The sequence below is a fragment of the Python bivittatus genome, unplaced genomic scaffold (genome assembly GCF_059951505.1).
Source record: "Python bivittatus isolate LINGU-HERP-01145 unplaced genomic scaffold, Pbiv_v1 ctg000690_np1212, whole genome shotgun sequence".
Classification (NCBI taxonomy): Eukaryota; Metazoa; Chordata; class Lepidosauria; order Squamata; family Pythonidae; genus Python; species Python bivittatus.
In genome coordinates, this window is record NW_028277096.1 from 20,575,834 (window position 1) to 20,598,859 (window position 23,026).

The 23,026-nt window shown below is 45.6% G+C and overlaps 1 protein-coding gene across 1 annotated transcript in view; it reads left to right on the forward strand.

The window, feature by feature from the left end:
• Positions 1–1,409: 1,409 nt before the first annotated feature.
• TBX4 (T-box transcription factor 4) overlaps positions 1,410–23,026 on the forward strand; it is a 67,627-nt gene continuing 46,010 nt past the window's right edge. Inside the window, 3 exon segments of the mRNA XM_088152255.1 lie at positions 1,410–1,670; positions 16,486–16,644; positions 19,988–20,082. Coding sequence (XP_088008381.1) covers positions 16,489–16,644; positions 19,988–20,082 — 251 coding nt within the window. The 5' untranslated portion in view covers positions 1,410–1,670; positions 16,486–16,488.

Below are 23,026 nucleotides of genomic sequence, written 5' to 3' on the forward strand. Positions count from 1 at the left end.
TTTAAACTCAGAATTTAGACTCAGACTATTTTTTTTAAGTTGTTATTTGGAAGATCGCAAGTTGGCCAAGGTTTTGGAAATGGCCCAGATTAGTGTGCAATATTCCTGTGAGTGCTGCAGCTTGGTGTAGTGGCAAAGCTGTTGGACTGGCACTGGAGAGTTCCAGGTTCAAGTCCCCCCTCAGCCATGGAAGTTTCCTGAGTGGCTTTGGACCAGCCACTCTCTCTCAGCCAAACCTACCTCACAGGGTTGTTGTGGGAAAGAATAGGGGAGTGTCTGTTAACTGCCTTGAGCTACCAGAGGAAGGCTGTACATCTAATCAGCTAAAATAGAACATGTAGCTTCTTGCCTTGTGAAAAAGCCCTCCAAGGATGATTTATTCAGTTAACCTCAATTAAGCAAACCATGGTGGAGCCCATTGTGTGTACTCCACCAGAATTTAGAGGAAGGGGGACTAAGGGAACGGGAAGAAATTACAAGTCATTTGGAAGAAAGTTGAAGCCTTTTTCTTCCTCTCTCTTGATATAATAATGCCAAAGCTGGGGATCGAACATATCAGATAAGAAGGCAGAATGGAACCTACATGTTTCTAAGCAGTCTACCTTTGGGGATGGGGAAGGATGGCCCAGGCTATGGTTTATCCCCAATCTCCCTCTGTCTGCTTGGGAAAACAGGCAGCCGGCCCGGAGCGAGCTTTGCGCATCCTCAAGCCAACCTTGCGCGGCTCCTGCGTTTGTGCGCAGCTGCGCGCTCCAGGCGGCTCCCCCGGCCTCCCCCAGACGCCAGACGGGGCAGACTCTGCTCCGGATCGAGGCCTGCCAGATCGCTGCCCTGCAGCCGTTCAACCCGTCCCGTTAGCCGGGCGGGGATTCCTCCTGACTGCTCTCCAGATGTACCGTTAATTTAAACCAGGAGGGGCTTCGCTGGTCCCCCCCTCCCTCCCGTGTGCATGCCCTTCTTGCCTTGCTGGAAGCAGGAGCCAAATGTTGCGAAGGAGGGAGGGGGAGGATTTGGCTGCTGGGGGTGGGGGTGGGGGTGGGGAGCAGACAGAGAGAAAGCCTGATTGGGGGTTCCCGGCGGTGAGATCGAGGGGGCTCTCGGCAGATTGATGGGAGAAGTGGGGAAAGGCATCCAGGCTGGGAAAGGGTCTCTGCGCGGGGGGGGGGGGGTGGCTAAGAGCAAGAAGCAGGCCCGCCTGGTCTGGAAGATCCTCCGCTCACGACTGACAGCAGCGACGTCAGCGGAGCGGGGGGGGCAGCGCGTTCCTCCGTCCCTTGCAGGCGTTTTATGGAACACTTGGAGAGGCGATCCGAAGGGAGCCGAGCGACCCTTGTTAGGGCTCCCAGCAGCCTGGCGGGGAAACTGCCTTCTCTCGGGCGCCCCGCCCGCCCCCCGATTCTGTTCTCTTTGGGGGAGACCCCCTCCACCGGACCACCCAAAGGAAGAGACTCCCTCTTACGCGCTGACTCTTTTAAATCCGCTATTATTATTACTACTACTACTATTATTATTTCCCCCGAAGAGATCTCTCTGGCTCTGGAGGCCGCCGCGCAGGATTGGTCCGAGAAGGTTTTACGAGGATGCGGAGCCCCGTAGGATGTGTCTGATGCCGCCGCAGCCGCGCAGCCAAAGCAACTTGCCCTCCCAACTTCGAGCCTCAGGCGCTTACTGTGAGTCCCGAGCGATGCCGCCCCCCCCGCCCCCCCACCGCTTTGGCAAAGATCCTCAGCGAGGCCGACAAGGGGGGTGGAGAGGGAGGGGGCAGGTCTCTAGCCGCGTTCACCGCCTGCCGCCGCTCGCCTGTCGGACTCTGCGGCACAGAATTAGGAGGTGGGGAAGGAAGGAGCAACTGTACAGGGATGGATCTCCCCCCGACTCCCCCACTAGCGCGGCTAAAGAAGGCAGGGTCTCTTCCAGGGTTTGTCCAGGAGATCAACTGTGGCTGCATCCCCTCGACTCCTGGAAACCTGGTTCCGCCATTCTCTCGGGTCCTGACCCGGGACAACACGTGGCACCGACCCCGACCCCATGACCTGGGCTCGCTAACTCACTAAGCCACAAAAAAAGCGAGCTGGAGACACCCTTCTGCACGCGTAGTCTTTATTCGAAGGCAGTTGCTGGGTTTTTCTCCGACCCAAGTAAGCTGGTTGTGGGAATGCAGTCAACGCGTGTGGCGGCCGGGTTGCGCCTGGGGCCTTTGCGAGTCTTCATTTAACGCCAGGCGTGACTCTCCCTCCTTTCTTTAAAAGATGGCACTTCGCCTTCGTCTCTGGCCTCCTCTGGTATCAAACTCAACCTTGGTTGCTGGATCCTAAGTTAAGGGAAGGGAGACGTTTGCAGACGTCGCCGTCGCGTTTCTCTAAAATCAGGCTGATTTATTTATTTTTCAAATTTGTATATGCCGCCCATCTCACTATACAAGTGACTCCCAAAAGCCCAAATCAAACGCTGGGGTGTAGGCCTGTGGCGTTGGCGGACGTTTCTGGGGATCAGAAAGCCGAGGTCAGTGAAGATTTTGGAAATGTCAAGTGCGCTCGGCTGGCTCCTTTAGGCGCAGTAAGGTGCGTTGAGAGCGCGCAGGTCCTCTTTTCAACCGGCCCCGCCCCGGAATTTCTCCCTAAATGAAGAACAGCCTATTTTCCGTGTCTCCCTTCTCATGCAAGGATTTGTAGCCCCCTTGCCAAAAGGGGAAACCCAATATTTGTTCCAAAAGCGAAAGCGACGTTTTCTTCTTGGAAAAGGCCCCCCCCCGCCCCCCTAAACCACAATCCAGCTGTTCTCTCTTTTCCCTTTTCACAACTGCCGCCTCCTTTTCCGCGGCCTGGGCCCGCTGAGCCCCGGCCTGCCTTGCAGAGTGCGATCCCTAAGCATCTTCGCTTCGGAGGAAAGCCCCTTGAGGCCCCTGGGTTAGGGATCGGATTCGCCGCGAGAAACAGTTTGCTCGCTGCAGTATGGAGTAACGGGGAAAGGGGACTGGCGCAGGAAAAGCCACTCCGTATCGCCTGAAATCCAGATTTTGGAAGGACCTGTTTTTAGAAACAGAATCCTAATTACGCCGCTCTGAGATCACCCCGGGATGATTTCTTGAATTTTTTTTCGATTGAAAAGAGGAGAGGAAAGTTTGTTTTTCATAAAAGGGTTAGTTTGAAAAATAAAGGCTCTCTCGATTGTCTGGTGACTGGCAATCAGGAGTTTGTGTGCGGTGTGTGCGCGCTGCAACTGACCACTTTCTCCCTCCCTCAACGCCCTGAAGGTGAAACTGAGCGCTGGGTTCGCCAGTTTCGCCGTCCCGCGAGTCAGGAGGCTGTCAGACTTCGGGCGACTTGGGGGCGAGCGCAACCCCCCCCCCCAGCCGGTTTTCTTTAGCTGCCGCGGATGACGTCGCTTCGGTTGCACAGTGCGGGGGCCCGGCGCGTGCGTGGAGAGCGGCGTCTTCCCCGCGACCGCCTTTGAACTTCGGAGCGGGACTTTGAAGCGCTGTCCCCGCGGGGAGGCCAAGGCGGGCCGGCCCTGGGAAGCGCTGCCCGGGCTGAGAGGGCGTTTGAGAGAGGTCAGGTACGCGCCCGCGGGAGGGGAAAGGGAGCAGGTCCAGCCGAAAGGTCGCGGGGGCTTTATAAACGCCCCCCCAACTTCGGACAAAAATGGGGAGAAAAGTGCTCCAACGTCCGGCGCCCGCTTTTATTTTGTCGTCGGCAAGGGAGCGAGGCCTGGCCACGGTGCTCAGCCCCGTTCCACCAATTTCAACTCTGCCGGCCTGCCGTGGGGCGGAATAGGGCGGAGCGCAAGCCCGTCCGCCCGGCCCGCTGAACGTGCTGGCTGAACTGATCTCTTCTCTGGGTGCCCGCGACCCGCTGGGCCAGGAGGTTGAGTTTGACCAGCTCGACCCCAAACGAACCGAGGTTCACACCCACGCGCTCGGTCTGGAGCCAGGCCGCCGCTCGATCACGGCGTTTCTCCCCGCTTCCCGGGAGCCCGCAAACCCGGAGCGCCCTGACCGAGTTCTGGTTCGAGGAGTTCGTCCCATGCTTCCAGTGGAAAAGACTCGATCTTTCAAATATTCCCCCAAACTTGAAACGCCCCCCCCCCCACCTTCTAGGTATCAGCCTGGACAGCCGTGTGTGTAGGTGTGTGCGTTATTCTAAAGGATGGGAAGTAAGGAGGCGTCTAATAGCGCCACCCCCCGCCCCACCCGGCCAGGTCAATTTGGTTCGCTTGGAGGGAAAAGGAAAGTCTCTCCCCCCCCCCCCGCCCTAATCCCCGGTCTGGATTAGTTGTAGCTGCAGGCTTCGTGGAGGACCTTGATGGTTATCCTATTCAGGGTATTCGCTGCAATCATATCTATTTCCGTCCGTTAGTAATATTAGCCATAGGAATCAGCAATATTAGTTCGTCTCCTCGTACAGTGTCTGCCTTCGCATCGGGAATTTCCAAACCTCTCTGTTTTGTAGGCTGGGAAACTGAGGCTGAAGCCTAAAGATAGGCCTCCGATGGCCGGCTAAAGATTTCATTTTAATGTTTTTAAGAGGCAGATTCAAGAGCATTTCACGGCTGTCTGCAACGTCCTTCCCGCCCCGTTTCTTTGCCAAAAGCATATTATTTTCAAATATATGGAATTTACCTCCCCAGTAACCCTGTTCAGGATTGCCCTGTTCCACGGGCACCATCTTTTGGCAGTGACTGGTTTTCCGGGAAAGTGTTGAATTTATTTAGAAGCAAAACTGTTGGATTTAATTCGCCCTCATATTAAAAAAGTAATAATGATTCCCTTATTCTGGGTGATTTCTCAAACTAACTATGAACCACTCTGTCGGAGGCACTTTTTCTCTCTAAGCCTTCAAAGGAATTAAAGAGAGATGCGATCTTTTCGTGCCGGGTTGAGTTTCTAAAACGTGCGGAAGCGGCTCCACTAAGCCGTTTAAAAGCCCATGGCAGCCTGTAACGTGTTTCCTCGGAAGTAAGGCCTTCTCTTCCTACCTAGTTTAAGCTTCCGAGGGCTTATCTGCCAGCGAAAGTTTTATCAAGCGATCTGGATCCAACCTGGTTTCCTTTCACAACGTTGAAATGGAGGGAAGTGGTTGATTTTTAAGTTCTTTTCCTTCTCTCCGAAAGGAAATGAATCGAAAAAGAAACCCGCTGAATATAATTAACTGGGATCAATCGATTCTATATATATACTTTAAGGGTAAAGAAATGCAGATTTTTGTTCTTGCCAGTGGAAGAAGTCAATGTCTGTGTCTGGATGTCTTTATGTTAAGAACAGACTGCAGCAGTATTTTTCCAAAATAAAAATTAGGGGGCTGGAGCAGTGTAGCTCGACTTCTCTTCTGTCCCGCCAACCTCTATTCAAAGGTAATGTTTCTTTCATTTGGATAGATAGCTTTTAAAAAACAAAATCCAGAAAAAGATAGTAAAGAGAGAAAAGCAAGGCAATTTTGCTGCCTTTCTCAGAACTAACTGTATATTTTAAAAACGGTTTTTAATGCCAGAAACTGGCAGCTGTAACGGAATGTCCCATATGTCCAGTTTAATCCTATTTCCAGCCCACAGAAAAATCTTTCGGGGCCGGCTTGGACTGTCCGAAGCTGAGGGGGTGAAGCGGAGACCCTTGAAAGTGGAGCTAATGTTGTTCTACTTGCGAGTAAACAGCTGCTTTCCCAGCGGAAGCTTTAAGTCCTTTTCTTCCTTCCTTCCTTTTCTGGGAAGTAAATCTCCTAGAGTGGGGAGGGCAGGCTGTATAGGTAAAGTTATTTCCAGCATGCTAGGACTTAAAGGGCTTGTGGGTGGTTGGATCGTGCCCTTAAAATATAAATAATCGTGAGCTAGACTTGCTACGGCTTCCCCAAAAGTGAAACCACTGCGAACCGGGCGGAGTAGTGAGTGTCTCTGATATTGTGCAATTTGGAAAGTAAAGAAAATCCCAAGAGGTCTTGGCAGTCAGTTAGTTATCCATCCTATTCTCTCCCTTTCTGGGTTGCAATCAAGTTTCTAGGCCTCATGGCATCCCCGGTCCCACAGCTACCACCACTGTTCGCAGTAACTCTTGAAGTCGAGGGACCGTCTTAGTATTTCATGAAAGCCCCTCTTCCTCACCTTTTCTGGACACAAATAACATTAAAAATTAAAATTAAAATCCATCCTGGTATGATTGACTCCCAAACAGGTGCTGTTTCGGATGCTCAAGTTGTCTTGTTTCAAGCTACGGGGTTTTTAAATTGTATATATCCCAGTAAATGAAATAAATAAAACGTAAGGTGTGCAAATGCGTGAGATTCGGCATGAACTACCAAATCTAAATAAATAATAAATAAATAAATAAAAAAAAAAATAATATATAGGTGGATAAAAATGCCAAATCCAGTCTAAACATCTGGCTGACTGTGCTAATAATAATAATAATAATAATAATAATAATAAAAATTAAAAAAAATCTGAAAAAGCACTTGGACACAATAGAAACAGAATCTCAATCCATGAATTACAAAAAGTTGTATTCCTTGGAACAGAGCATATATTACCACCGTACCTATTGCATTTATTTAGCAAAGGGACACAGCCACCCATCTGAAGTATGGGCAGCCAACAGTACAATACGAAGACAATATAAAAGCTATTCTACTCCGGGAAGGACTTCCTGTCAACACCCCCAAGGGCAAGGGCGCGGGGATCTCTGCCCAGGCCAGACTGGGTAGGAGAAGCGTGGATCAGCCTTCCAAGGCCAAATGGAGGATCGTGGTGCAACCCCTCGCCTTCTGGATCCAGCCCTGGTCAATCCCGCCGTACAATAAAGGTGTTTGTGTGGAAGCAGAGGCACACGGAGTCCAGTGGGGGGGGGACTCTTAAGGTCCCCCAAACCCCTTTCTTCCAGAAGTTTTACTTCCAGAAATGTCTAAGTGCCTGGGAATCTTTTCCTGGCTCCAGAGCAATTCTTGGTTGCGCTCTTTTTTGAGTCAGGGAGGGCGCCTCGCTTGCTCTGTGCCCCCTCCTCTGGCTTTTGCCAGTTCGTGTTCAAGCAGCCTTTGTGCCAAACTGGCACTATTACACTTCTTTTTGTAACTGGAGAGGAATGGTGTGGGTGCCCCTTTTGAATGGGAAGGATGGCTTAATCCGAATGGGAATCTGGCCTCGGAGGCCAGCGTGCTTTAACCCGCGGGAACAGCATCCAGACGGATCAGGAGAGGGGGAGGGCCGTCTGAAGAGATCCTCCGTGCCCCATCCTGTCTGAAGCTGCTTTCAGATGGGCTACAACGGAGGTTTCCGTGGGTGACGGACGGATGGATGATTGGCCTTCTTGCGCCCGGGGGAGACTCTTCTGAATCCGAACTGAATTCACAAGGCACTTCCTGCCCCTCCACCTCTTTCAAATGTCCAGTGAGCCTAGGATGGCAGGCTGCCTGGGGTAGGGGGGCTTTCCAGCGATCCTAGCTGAGCCCAGCTTTATTAGGCTTAAGGTTAAGGGAATGAACTCACTGGATGTTCTGCGGGGTTGCTCCAACGTAAGGACAGGGAAGAGGCTGCTTGGCAAGAATTAGCAGCCCCAGCAACGGGGATTTCTCGCCTCGGTGACTCAGGAGTTGCGGGGAAGGCTTGCACTCTGGCAAGGGTGCCGCGGGCTCTTGGGGCCTGGCAAGACCTGGAACAGGAGCTGTTTGGCCAGGCAGTGAAAGCTGGGTTGCCTTGCAAAAGCGAGGCCTGCTGAAAGTCGCCCAGAGCATCCTGTGGGAGGTGGTGGGGGTGATGGGAGTTGTAGACCCACATGGTTGGAAGATGCAAAGCGGCTGTAAGCGAAGCTGGGCCAAATTCTCTCTCTGAAGCCTTGGGAGTGAATTCTTGATGGGCTGAACCCAATGGAAGAAGTCTGGCTCTTTTATTTGTGTTTTTTAATGTCCTTGAAATGGTCAAAATGTTTTTGCAGAACCAGCAATCGGAGGGGCGTCCAGCAAAACGAGGCGATTCACCCCCCCAACTAATACTGAATTGATTTCCTTGTTCATACTATATGCTCACTGTAGTTAATGGATTAACCCATTTTCCGAGTTCACACAGCAATTCGAACCCGAAAGAAATCCAGCAAGTTAACCACAGTTAACTTTTACCTTCCTGTGTCTAAGTGCAGCCGTTAGGCCTTTAGCGGACCGGGTTAAAAGAGTTGTGTGAACGTGACCAATATGTGGTATGTAAATTCATCCTTGAACCTGTGTGAATCAATCGGCATACATCTGAGTAAACTTAGCTGCTCTCCCTAAAATGAACACAACCTAGTGGGACTCTCTCCCATGTAACGCATAGGAGCTCTCATCAGCCGGACCTGTTTTCAAGTCACTGTCAATCCTGGTTAGAGAAGTGCAGCATAAATGCTCAGAATGAAATAAACCAGGAGGATACGTGTGGGCTTTTCGTGGGCGACTTCCTCCTGTTACTTCCGAGGAAACTAGAGAAGGATCAGCACTGCCAAAAACTGCACCGAATGGATGTGAGAAATTCCCTTCTGTCGGATCCATCTCAGCCCAGCTTTTTTTGGGGGGGGGGGGAATTCTTAAATCAGAGGGGAACAGCAGCTTCTCTGCTGCTTTTTCTCTCCCCCCACCCCCCTTCTTTTTCTTTTTAAAATCTTTATTGCTTTTTTCCCAGCGTCTCTCTTTTATCTTGACTGAGGCTCACCGTTGGGATGTTTACACCAATGCATCCTTGGGTCTGTCTCTGGTCTTAATACCAGCGCTAAAAATGGATCCCAGATAAGAAAGTTGGAGAAAGAGAGTAGGACCTTAAAAACAACCACCCTCCTCTCCGTCTTTCTCAAGAAGTCGGGTTTGAAAAATAAAATGGTTTGCAGCACAATCAGAGATGGGCCTTCTCAGAAGTAAGCATTCGGTTCAGTGGGCTTTGCTCCATGGTAAAGTTCTGTGTGATTGCAGCCTGATGCAGCTTTTGTGAAAGGCCAGGGAAATATCTTCTCTCTAATTCCCTGATCGAAACTGACTGACTAGGCCAGATCCTATACAGGTTAACACCAAAGGAAGCCTCCTGGAATCCGGTGGATGTTCTCCCCTGTAAGCAGAGGTCAAGCTGCAAAACTTCTGAAACTGTAGTGAAGGGAAGGAATAAAGATGCTTTTAAATTCTTGTAAAAACCAGCATGGGCAGCATTTAGGACAGTTCATCTAGGTGAATTTTCCAGGTGGGTTCAAAGTTTGTAAGGATTCCTTCACTGAGGAAGGATCCAAAGGAGGTGATCCTGCTAGATTCTCCGTCTTTTTGCTTGCAAAGAAATTTGGTGGTTTTCAATGTCACGCCTGTGTTACTTTATACTGTGATCTTCTGCATGTTGGCTCTGAAGTAAGACCTCTTAAATTCCGGGGGTGGGGTGGGGGTTTCCAGGAAAATCCTACTTTACTCTCAAGCTCATGAATTTAAGAGTAGAAGGGTAGTATTTTACTATCCAGACTAAGACAGGATGAGATATTTGAAGTGGTCCCTTATTAGTCACCCAGTAATGATATTTTACTCTTATTATGGAAAGTTTTCCTGGCAAAATTTGAAACAATAGCATCTGAAGGAAACTGGAGTGAAAAGAGAATTGAAACAATAATAACATCTACAGTGCAGGAATATACTTAGATAACTTAGGAGTGTTTATTCTGAAAAGGTAATTATTCTGAAATCCCCTGACTGTAAAACTGCAACAAAACTTTAAACAGTAATTTTAGGCCTTTCGAATCAACCGAGACAATGTTTTGAAACACATACGCACACACACAAAATTACTGTACTTTTTTTCATCACAAAAGACTGATTTAAAACAAAACAACTTTGTAGTAAACCTGCACTGTTGAGTTGTATGTACCACAAAGCAGTGCTCCAATCTCAGTGGGAGGTAGATTAAAAAAAAAAAATCAAAATAAACCTGCAGGGATTAATCTGCAATCTAAGTGTTTCTGGCTTAAATACATTTCGAGCAGACTCTGGATTCAATTTCTTTTCCTTCCAGTTACTTTTGGTCAGAAGGACAGCAACTGAATTTAGGAACCTTTTTGCTCGAACTCCAGTTTGTGACATATTTTCTTCCACTACTCGTAGCCTCTACCTTAAATATTGCCCATGTCTGTTAATCCACAGCTAACTTTACTAAATGCTGCCTGTATTCTCTGTTGATTTTCCCTGATCCTACAGAAAATAAAAAAACCATTCAGGAGATCAGTAATTTTTCAGGTGTTCTGTGTTAAGTTAAAGGACTTTAATGTTGTAGCTCAGGTTACGAATTTATGGGTCTATACACGCCCCCCAATAGATATAGCAATAGCAGACTGGATTACATATTACATCTGTATATTTTATCTATACACAGGTAGACACGCATGAGTGTGTGCATAACATACTATGATTTCTATCATACACATATGCACAGGACATGCATTCCGTTGGACACCCTTTTCCTTCAAAACTATGCTGCTGCCGTTAGTTAAAAATACAGTAAAACGCTGAATGTTAAAAGACAGCAGCAAGAACCAGAAAATACACACAGGGGTACAGACTGCGTCTGTTATAAAGCCTGGGAAGTTGGGGAGATTTATCAATGTCTTCCTTGATCAGTCTTTTTGGAAACTGGCCAGTCTCTGGGCATACAGTAGAAAGTGGTGCTCTTTGGGGAGGGGAGAGCTGAATGTTTTCCTTTGCCAATCACGTATCTTGCAGGTTGATATTATTCCCAGCATCTATTTGACCAGCGGGAATTGTAAGAGAGCCAAAAAGGTGATGGGTTCGGTGCCTCGTTCAAAGGTCCTTCCGAGCTGTCCTGGAAGCTGATTGATCTCAGCTCAATCAAGTCACTTTGCAGGAGTGTGGATCAGTTCCAGGGGTGTGAACACACAAGGGGGAAAAAACAGGCAGGATGTCAATCACACCATCCCGGCAGCCACCTTGCTTTTTTGACCATACCCTGAGGACACCTCTGGTAGAGTTCAACAAACCCTCCCCTATCATTGGATAATAGCTTCAAGCAGGAGTGGCCAGAAATTATGGCAAAAATAGCAATAGCAAACCAGTTTTTGAACTGGGGATTTCAAATACTTGTGGGCTATTTTCTGCTTCCTCTCACCCCTTTCCCAGCCCTGTTCCTAAAAACACGTTTTTTTTCTACTGTGGCTTTCAAATGCATTGCAGTGTCCTCTTTTTACCATGACTAACAGTCTGATCGTGCACAGATTTATTCAAAAGTTAACCTCACAGGGTCCTGTGGGGCTCACTCCCTAGTAAGGCCACTGGAGGAAGGTCTCTGAAATCCAAAGAAGTTGTTGGTTGTCTGAATGAAGCCTTAAAGTGCTGGAAGCCATTGATCCACCACAGATCTGAGGAAGGTCAAGGAGATCTAGTGGAAAGCAAAAAGTTGGTTTGATTGTTGTTTTTTTTAATGGAGGGGTGGTAGTTCCAGTGTTTAAAATGGACTCTTGTTCCTCTGCTGCTAATACTTGGAGAAAAGTTTGATTCCTGCAGATCAAATTTCTGTTTAAGCTACAAGAACTTTATCAGTCAACCTATCGAAAGAGAGGTTTAAGAAATATGGCCGGCGATAGGGTAGAGTTTACCTGTTAACTTTCCCAGGATAAGGTCTGGTTTTTTTGTAGTTGTTTAATAGGCTAGAAATCTGGAGAGTATGAGTTAAGTTGTCTATGTAGCTGCCCAGAGTCAAGACTGACTCGAAGATAGGAGAACCCATCTGGTGTAGTGGTTAAAGGCACTAGAAACCAGGAGACTGTGAGTTCTAGTCCTGCCATGGGGATGAAGCTGGATAATCCTGGGCCAATCCTTCTCTTTCAGGAAGAAGGCAAGGCCACTGGAGTTTGGTGTAGTGGTTAAGACACCAGGCTAGAAACTGGGAGACTGTGAGTTCTAGTCCCACCTGAGGGCCAAGGCCAGCTGGGTGACTTTGGGCCAGTTGCCTCAGAAGAAGACAAGGGTGAACCACTTCTGAAAATGGTGCCAAGAAAACTGTAGGGGATGGCCCAGACTGTCACCAGGGGTCCAGACAGGCTCAAAAGGACCTATATATTTGTATATTCAACAACTAAAAGCATATAGTATTTGGATTTAAAGCTGAAGGATCCTCCTCTGAAGGGGTAGTCAGAAGTTCAATACAGATCATGCCTTCATGCGATACTCAAAGCACATACATTCCACAGAAGTATAGAACTTAACATCCCAGGTCTTCAAATTCGGAAAAGCAGTTCTTATGCGTCTTGCATGCGTTGATACCAAATGCAACTCAGGAACTTATGAAATCTCTTTAAGACAAAAAAGAATCGAAACCACATTTTTGCACAGCCTAAGCTGAAAGATTCTGCACACAGGGCCAACAAATTTGTATGCAGCTCAAAAAGGATGAGATAGCTTCTACCCTATGGCTCTACCATTATAAATGGCCAGAGGTGATATGGTGTGGTGGGCCAGATTTGGCTGGCAGGATAGGTATTCTCCACCCCTGGTTCTTTTGATGCAAAACATCTCCTCAAATCAAATCTTTATGGCGGTCATAGACCAGGATAAGTCTACCCCATAGCAGTTTTGATACAAATTACTGCCTCCGCAATCTTGGAGTATATGTCTGGGGGAAAAAGTGAACACACTGCTACGAATGGGGGCTCCCTGGTTCACTACCCATCAGCTGGCCAGACCAAATGTGACTCCCTCCTCATACTCAAGTACTCAGAGATTCCATGGAAGAGCATTCTTGACCAGGAAGTTTGTGCTAACAGTTGTGATGATAGCACGGGGTATATAAAATAATCCAAAGGGAAATAAATACTTAATGTTGGATTATTTCTTTTGATGCACAATTTAATTTAATTTAAAAATCAGAAGAAATCTGCTAGCACCTTTTCAGACTAACAAATTTTATTAAAAGGCATAAACCAAAGGAAAGCTTATGCCTTTTTAATAAAAATGCATTTGTCTGAAAAGATGCTATATGTGTCCTTCTGATTTTTGGCTACCCTTAGACTAACAAGGCTCTCCTCCTATGATTTAATTTAAAAAAGAACTCTAAGAATGGAGGGGATGGAAAGGCACGCATAAATGAAATGATAATAATGATCTGATTTCAAATATATGAGCTCCCATGCTGTTAAAGACCAAAGCAGTGGGAGGAAGTGTTTGTTTAATTGGATTGTCCCTGCATTTTGCAAACATTTAGTGGCCTTTGATTTCAGAGAGTTTGAGAAACAGTAGTTTAGCCTCTTGGGTTAGGGGAAATTAAATAGATGGAATTCCCAGTGGGCTCAGAACCAACATTAATTTGGGTACAGAGCAAAGCAACCTATACAATATCTGCATTCACTGTTGAGAATGTACCAGTGGTTAATCGCATTCCTGTTGTGGTCTGTAATACCTCCATCCTGACCGCACAGACTTTCTCCTACTCTCCCTCGGCCTCTTCTTCCCAGTTTTCCTTCTGCTCGCCATGATTGGAAGATAGATGTGGTTCTGTGTTAGGTGGACATTCCACTTGGTTCAAAGGAATTCCCAGCAGCAGAGCAGTGTTGGTCAAACTTTGTTTCCCCTGGAGAACCTTGAGGTTTTTTGAAAGCTTGCTAAGGATTCCTTAAGGACAATTCCTTCTTTTTCTCCTATGATGGATCTCCCCTAACTGTTGGGTTCTGCTGTTGTGTGTATGCTGGTTTGCACTCATGTAAAGCCGTGTTGTTCAACCTTGGCACTTTAAGACATATGGACTTCAACTCCCAGAATTCTCCAGCCAGCATGCTGGCTGGAGAATTCTGGGAGTTGAAGTCCATATGTCTTAAAGTTGCCAAGGTTGAAAAACACTGATGTAAAGTATGGGGTTGGGGCTTCCTTCACCCAGTCCTATGGAAGAAGTCCAAATGGAACAAAGGCAAAAGAGAAAAAGCAGAATGAAACCAGCCCCCCCACTTTTAAAAGCTCACCTGAGGCTTCTGGCTTCTGATTGGTTCTTCAGAGTTTGAGGTTCACAGGCTTCTGATGTCTCCACCCACTTATCTGCTCCAGGGGTCTTTTTTTCTTTAACCCTTTCAGCATCTGAACTCCTTGGAATGGGATTCTCTCCATCCCCGTGCCCCTTCACTGCAGTAGCATAAACAGATGTTCAGCTGGACCCACAGCCTTACCTTGTTTTTATTTGTTTATTTATTCTTCAAATGTATATGGCTGCCCATCTCCCATATATGATTCTGGGCAGCTTGCAAACAGTTCAAAGAAGTATAAAAACAGTACAACAATTACAACCCCCCCCCAAATACATCAAAAGCATGTACAAGCCATCATAAAATACATAATATGCACAGCCAAGGTGCACAGCTTTCATTAAAACTCTCAGTACGGCCACTGTACCACACTTCTGGGTTCCCATGCCCATTGGCAAAGCCATGTTTTCAGGCCCTTGCAAAAGGCCAGCAGGGTTGGGACCAATCTGACCTCCAGAGGAATGATGTTCCGCAGGATTCTGATAAGAAAAAGTGGAATTATATTCTTGGAGAAGTAATAGTAAGTGAATGAATCATAAGAGATCATAATGTTTGTTGCTAGCTTATCTGTTCCCTGGGAACTGTTTCATCGTTCAAGAACTCATACTTAACGGAATGCATCTCCTTGTGTGAATCTGCTCATATACAGGTAGTCCTCAACTTACAACCATTTGTTTAAGAACCATTCAAAATTATGACAGCCCTGAAAAAAGTGACTTGCGACCAGTTCTCGCACATATGACTGTCGCAGTATCCCTGTGGTCACATGATCAAAATTGGGTGCTTGGCAACTGGCATGTATTTATGATGTTTGCAGTGTCCCAGGGTCACATGATTGCCATTTGCAACCTTCCCAGGGGGCTTCCAACAAGCAAAGTCAATGGGGGAAGCCAGATTAGCTTAATGGCTGCATGATTCGCTTAACAACTGTGGCAAAAAAGGTCATAAAATTGGGTGTGATTCACTTAATGACCACATCACTTAGCGATGGAAGTTCTAGTCCCAATTGTGGTCGTAAGTTGAGGGCTACCTGTACTGAGTTCTGAAGACAGACCTTACACAGTGTCCCAGAGCCCTGAGAAGACTTGGGATGCACCACAGGGTCTTCTTTACATTGGCACCTTGGCATTGGTGCCTTCTTTTCCTGCTGGCCAGGCTGCTCTTTGCATTATCTGCCTTTCAGCACCAGATCTGGCTTTTTATGGTCATATTTGTGACTTTGCATCCCCAGCCTGCCCCTGCCTCTGCCTCCATCAATGTTGCTGCTGGTTATGATTCTTTGATTATTATTTGTTTAAATCACTATCTCTTTTATTTGGCTTTGTTGTTTACCCTGGCTTATTTTATGGAGTGCAACTGCCATGAGATCATCTGGGCAGTGGGTGGGCTGCAGTTATTTAAAATAAATAAATAAAGCAGGCCCTCAGCAGCCAGGCCTCCAAGGTTTTATATGCGGCAAGTGTGATAAAAACGGGGAAGGTCCATTCGTCCACCTTGGAGCAACGCGCTTTGTAATAAAGTCGTCGTGACAAGAAGTGGTTTTCCCTGCCAATAAAGTTGGCTCCCACTCACAGCAAATTTCTATCACAATTCGGTTATACTTTTCGTAAGGGGCTCTGCTGATTTTCGTATTTCCTGCCTGAGAAAGGAGAATTTCCGTGATTTGTCATGCTTCCCTCGACTACAAGACACGCATGGTGAGCCAAGAATTTTGCGGGCTCAGATTTTAATCCAAAGAACATCATCTCCTTCCTTCATGCCCAAATTGGCAGCCCTGGGAAATTTCCAAGAGTACTTTCCATGGATGGGAGAGAGTTTTCCCTTCCATCAGAAATGAACAACTGAAATCAAGATGGGAAACAGTAAGCTGGTTCGTAGGAAGGGTCAAAAGAGCCAAGATGGTGGGCGTACCTGTGCAATGGAAGCCCCAGCTTTCCCCCCTCCATGCATTTCACAGAAAAAGAGGTGGGCTGCAATCTTACAGGTACACCCACCCTTTTGGCCTTTTGGACCCCCTTTGCAGATACCCCTGGAGAAAAAGGACAGTTCTAACAGTGTTGTGGTCTTCAGGAGCCGAACAGCAGAGACTTTCTTCCTTGTACCTGGACTTGGAAAGTTGGGGGAAAGTTAAGACTTCCAAATCAGATCATGAACCAAAGCCCTCAATTTCCTTCAAAGCTTCTGTTTCTGCTACAACAGACCAAACTCATTTTCCTTTTGGAAAGGAACACTTAATGTGCCAATTTTCTGGATTCAGCCATCCTGGGAGAAAGAAACAATCTACTGTAAATGCTAAATCATTGTTGCGTTAGAGCAGGGAGGTGCAACCGTGTCCTCATCTTCCCCAGGCCAGGGGCTGTCCACTCAAAAACAGATGGGTCAAGAGCAAAACCTTGACTGATTTCACTTTGAAGGAAATGTGCAAAATCTCTTTTGCTGAGTGTAATCTGGACAGCGGCAAATGGATTAACACCAATTTGCTTTTTCGCTTTCAGGAAATGCTCCAGGAGAAAAGCTTGTCAGACGTGGAGGATGGGTTTGCAGTGCCTCAAGGCCCTGGCCAGGCTGAAACCACAGGAGGATCTCCAGTTGTTGGTGTTGCAGGAGTCAGCAGTACACCCCTGAACAGTCCCCAGGTCTCGGATGCAGAGCAGGTAAGCATTTGGCAAATGAAACCGTCGACCAGTGTTTCTCAAACTTGGCAACTTTAAGACATGTGGACTTCAACTCTCAGAATTCCCCAGCTATTCTACAGAATATGGAAGTGGGGAGAGGCAGCGCTGACTAATTTGCTGGGAAATTAGTTTGCCGATCATCAGAGGATTACTGGAGGTAAAAGAGGGGAGATTTTCTGAGAAAAAGCTTTGACGGCTGAAAATCGGCGTTAGTTCAGTGGTCAAGCTCCTGCTCGTATGCTGATGGTTCCTGGTTTAATTTGTGGCAAATGCCGATAAAAGTGATCAAGTCACAACTGATGGTGTACCTCTCTCTATCTGAAACTCTGAGGACCTGCTGTAGGATAGTTATTGATAGCTATGAGAGATCAGCTTATCTCTCTTAGCAGAAGTGAAAACTCCAAATACTATGTATTTGGATCCCACAGTTTTAGTTCCCCTTCTGTCCACTTAAAACAGAGGATCCAAACTCAGCTTCGAAGATTAAATTGTCTGAATCCCCAAACTCCTTTTTTACCCAAGTAGGCTGCTCTGCTGCATCTCTGCCCTGACCCCCCACTGTTATTCCCACTCCACTTGGTTTCTGTTGGATTTGACAAATGCATGGCCAGAGGGATCCAACCCCCCAAACAGGGACTCAGCAGAAAGCTTCTAACTCAGAGGAGTCTGGCTGTGGCTTCTCTGTGTGAGTGATCATTCTGAGCTTGTTTTCTATCAGCTTCTGTGCCAAGAGGTGGTGGACCTGTTTGCTATAGCCCTGAGGGATGTGGTCCCTCCTCTGATGGCTGGTCCTTCTCCAAACTGGGTCTACTGTTTTTCATACCCAGAATAATAATGTGGGGGAAAATGTAGCTCTGTCAAAAATCCACTAAGATCCATCTTCCAGAAGTAGGTGGGGTCAGAATCAAGGGGGTGGAGTTTATAGCTACAACTCTTAGCTCTCAATAGAAGATCATCTTTGTAGCTCAGGGTTGAACTGTGGAGTCCTTGGGGCTCTCTGAGCTTGGTTGTTTCATTACCTGGCTAGGTAACATCATCAGTGCTAGTGAGCGTGGGGTTTGTTCCCTGTTGATCAGCCATCAATAGATGCATAGAGATAAACCACATTTACACACCTTTCAAGAGAGACAACAAAAAGCTAAGAAGGAAACAAAAAAGATCCAAACACATCCTCTCCAGCAACCAACACCCAGATAAGCAGGGATTAACACCAGACAAACAATCAAGCAGAGAACAATGCCCTAATCAAGGAACTACCAAGGAGAAAAACCTCACCCCACCCACACTGGCAGGACAAGCTTCTATATATAAACAGGGAGCAAACCCCACACTCATGAGCACTCATGATGGTACCTAGTCGGGTAATGAAATGTCTGCAAACAGTAACCAAGCTCAGAGAGCACCAAGGACTCCACAACTCTTAGCTCTCTTTGGAATGTAAACGAATGAGAAACCATGTTTTCAGGAAAGAAAGTCAGGGCCCCAAAAGGATCAGCGAGGGCCATGGTCTAGGAGAAAAGTGATGGCTTAAGGATAAGCCTGAATTTTGGGCCCGGGGACAGGAATTCCCAATCATGCCACAGAAGTTCTTCTCTGGATAGATAAATGCATTTATTCATTTAAAAGATCTGTATGGCTGCCCATCTAAGAACACAACTCTGGGCAGCTCACAAATATTATTCCATTACAGTCTGATGATAGTTACATTACACTTTTCCTCCAAGATGTAACATAGTTCCTCTCATCGTATTTTCACCACAATTCTGTGACGTAGGAAAGGAAGAGGGTGCTTTGCAGGCGCAGAGTCATCCAGCAAGAGAATGAAAGAAGGAGGAACTGAATCCAGTCTTCCTCAGCTTTAGTCTGATGCCCTAATCCAAACTTCTCCAGCCTGACACCTTCAAATGTGCTGGGATTACCATTCCCAGGACTCTCAGCTCACATGCCTGCTAGGAATTCTGGGAGTTGTAAATCCATCAAAGTCTAACAGACTCACACGAGAGGCGAAGACTGCTCCATCACCCATCCCTCAACTGATTCTAGCACAGAGGGGCAATCTGGGGGTCTCATATGACCAATCAACATCTCTTTCATGCCTTATGATCCCGTCAGAGTAGCCAGAGGCCACCCCCTTTTTTTTTTTTTTGCAATTCCTTGGAATTTGAGGGAGCCATTGAACCCTGCTCCCCTCCCACCACTGACCCCAATTTTGCCGAGTTATCAGTCTGGCTGAATTTGCAGAGCAAAACGTGATTGGACTTTCAAACCATCGGAAGCTGTCTGATCCTGCCTTTGCGTGCAAAAGGAGAAAATTAAATTCTCAGTTGAACTTTGAAAGGAATCAGTGACTAGGATTTTGCTTCATGCTGGATTTGTCTAGCTTTAACAACAGGAAACAAAACCAACATTGGACTGGATGATCTGTTAATCATGCAGAAGAAATCCAGTTGCTGGCTGCACAATAGATTTATCTACCAAATAATATAAATTGCAATATATATGCAATGTTGTATGTTAAATATCTTATAGATCCTGTCATTTTTATACAATTATTAGATATAATCATATACTGTATGTAATAGAATAAAGGAGAGATGACTGTATATTAGCCTGCATATCCACTCTGCCTGTTGATTGGCTAAAACTGTTCAGTCTCTATTTTTAAAAAAACAAAGTGCTGTGTCAGACTTATATAATCAGATAGCTAAGATGGGAAATTAGGGAACCTTCTCTTGCCATAGGAACTAGGAAAAAACAGAAACAAAAATAAGTTCTCTTAGAAATACAACGTGCATTTAAGTAATTAGAATTATACCCAGGCATTGAAAATCAGTTTCTTCTTCTGTTTGCCCAGATGATTGACAGCTGATTAGAGTAAGGCGGAAAAGCCTTTTTATGTTGCATGTACAAAAGGAGCAGGGGTAGTGTGCTGGTGACCGCCATCTTGAATTTTTTGACCCCTTCTGTGGACACCCCTGCTTGTGGATGCCCTTGGAAGGTGTTGGAATAAATGGGAAAAAACTGATTTTAACATCAGAGATTGTTTCATCAATACGCTGGTGACTTGGTGATGGCAACGTTGTGGGGACCAGCAGAAACAGGAATTTGCCCGGGGTTGTTTGTTGCCATGAGGTGCAGACGGGGAAGATGTTGGCTGGGTACCAAGTGGGCACAGATTGGTCAATGCTGAATAATTATGGCTTTTTTCTGCCGAAGCCTGTTAGGAAGCCTCACTCTTCGAGTTAGAGGGGAGGTGATAACTCCCTTCTTCTACATTCCAGTGACTATCTCACTTTTCACTTTTGTTCTTTGTTGTTGGAAGACCATCGAGAACATCAAGGTGTATTTGCATGAAAAAGAGCTATGGAAGAAGTTTCACGAAGCTGGGACTGAGATGATCATAACTAAAGCCGGGAGGTAAGCTTGCATTTGGAACAATTGTTTCTAGAAAAAGAAAAAAAAAAACATTTCAAGCTTTTATTTAGCACATCTTGTTACCCTCAACCCTACTTCACGGGATGGTGGTGGGGGTGCAAAGGGGAGGCATAAATGCTTTTCTGAATTCCTTGGAAGAAACTTGGGTTCAACAGAATCACCATCCCACTTTTCCCGGCTGAAAATTTTGTTTCCTTTGCTAATTCTTCTTCTGCTAATGATCATTCCCTGAAGGTAGAGGGAGAAACCGCCCTCCACCAATTTGAAAAACTGAGAACGTTAGAATTCTTTGCATGAATTATTCAACAATTATACAGGGCCAAGGTTCCCAGATATGTCCCAGCAGCTGCAGGGTCCACCTTTTGCAAATGAATCACCATGGGAAGCCCGTGCTTTCGTGTTCATGCCCCATATGTTGATCCTAAGAAAGATGTGGTTCCTGTTCCTGATTTCACTTCCAAAGAAGGGAGTTGGCCCATCAAGGATGACAACCCTTTGCCATTTGCAAGCCTGGCCTTTCTGAAGAAAGCAAAAACAGTGATGGAATTTTATCAGGAAGATGAGGCAAGAAATAAGGAGCCTTCTTGGGAAAGGCTGTGCCCTTGTTTTCTATTACGTGACTTGCGGCAGGGTTGAAGAAGACCAAGCTTGGCTGGTTTAAAAGACTGTGGTGTGATGGAAGGGAGGTCTCCTTGTGCATAAAAGTCTGTTCCAGCAACCATTGGCCAACTAACCATCATTTTCAAAGCATGCTATTCTTTTCTTCTATTTGAACAAGGCAAGAGGAGAGCAGGCCTATAAATTACCAAGGATTTATTACTAACATCTACTTACCGGTTCATTATCCCTTTTAGCCCTGGTGAAAAAAGCAGAACCTGCTACAATAGGCAGGGTGCTTTTGCCAAGAATGCGTGATTTATAAAGTGGAAACATCTCTAAAATGCTCTCACTATCTTTCCAATGTTGGGCTGTTTTAGTTAAAGGAGGGGGGAACCAGAGAGATTATTTCATATTAAGATCATCAAAAGATTTGAAAAAAAAGGAAAAGTTTATATTAACTGAGTTCCCTGAACTTTGCATAAAATGGGTTGACTCCTTTGTGGATAAAAGACAGAGAGTAGAAGTATACAAGGCTGCGAATGTTTCAGGGCATAAATCTATGCACTTTTCTAGTTCCAGGATTTTATTATGACTTTATCTTGGCATGCAGAGTGGCTTTTTGAAAATATTTATTTATTTATTTGGGAAACATGCATTAGATTAAGCCTCCAAACCTCCAGGCTTCTTGGAGACATTTACCTGGTCAATGTGTGAAAGAGGACATTGAATAATAATAATAATAATAATAATAATAATAATAACAACAACAATAATTATTATTATTATTATTACTACTACTGCTACTACTACTACTTCAAGTCATTCAATACTTATAACTTATTAATTAATTAATACTTATTACTTCAAGTCATTGCACATATGTTGTTTAGCACCTAAACCCAACCTTTTGCACATATGGAGGGAATCAATAAAGTTTCATGATTAAATATCAACCTATCAGACTTTGCACATTATGTTGAACCATCCTCTGATCTGCTTTTGGCTTAATGTGGTCTGAGTTCTTCGGCAAGAAGCCATTACTTGAAACTGTGGTTTGTTATTGGTTTACAGACCCCGGATTGCTTTCACTGTTGTTTTTCAGGATTGAACCTAGAATCCTGTTTTATTATGGGCTTGTTTTGTGTTTTTTGATCCAGGCAGAAGGCATAAAGAAAATAAGCTAGGATGACTTTGCTCATTGGCAAGACTAACTCTAGTTAAAACAGACTGGCTAAACCTTACCTTTCAATGCAGGATTGTCCCATCCTGTCTTTCTGGCCTGTGAGATTTTCCACAAGCAGTTGTTGTAGGATGAAGTACATTCATACTGGGAACAAAAACAAGCCGATAGGTGGGCACTGCAATTTATAGCTACATATCTGAAAGAAGAGGGAATGGGTTGAGAGGAAGGTGAAAATGGGGGAAATTACTGTATGGTTGGACAGAGTTGATGAGTTCCTCAGGGAGAGGTGAGAGGTTTAAGGGACAAAAAGCAAGATAAGAAGCTGAGTATAGATGTGGAGGAAACAAGGATGATTTGAAAAGTTAGAACGGAACAGGTAGAGGAATAATGAATTGTGTTGGTGTACACTAATTTTAGCCATATTTTGTTTTATTTTTCATCTTTCCTGCTTTCAATCTCTTTTTTTAAAACTACTTTTACTCTCTTTTTTCTGCATCTTGCATAATGTTGCTTACCTTGAAAGGGAACGGCATGAACAGGGGCGTCTTGGGGTATAGATCTGCAAGATGGCAGGTCAAAGCTAGTGAACCCCATGCAGATTTTCACTGCCCTCCCCCCCTCCTGCAGACACCTTTAGGTGTAAATGGATAGGGCATTCTCTATCAGATTTGCTGCTATCAGATGTGATGATACAAGCTTGATCTTAAAAGAAAGCTAGAAGCTAGACCAATGAATGAAAGGAAGGCAATCTAGGCTTAACTGTCTTGATGGCTGCATCAGTAGCAATTGATAAGGAGTTAATAAGCATCTTGTGTATGTTCTCTCATGATTCCTTGCAACAACCCAATGCAGGAGACCAATGTGAATAATTGCCTGTTGTAGATGGAGGGTATGTAGAGAAGAAACAATAGTTTACCTACCCAATTTTAATGTATACATTAAATTATTTAATTATCGTATGTAATTAAATTACAATTATATATAATTAAAGATTATAATGTGTTCAAAAAGAAGGAAGAGAAAACCAGTTTGGTGTAACGGTTAAGGTGGTTAAGCTCTAGTCTTCCATTATGCATGAAAGCTGGTTGGGAAACTATGGCTGATTTCTTATCTCAACCCACCTCACAGGGTTGTTGCTATGGG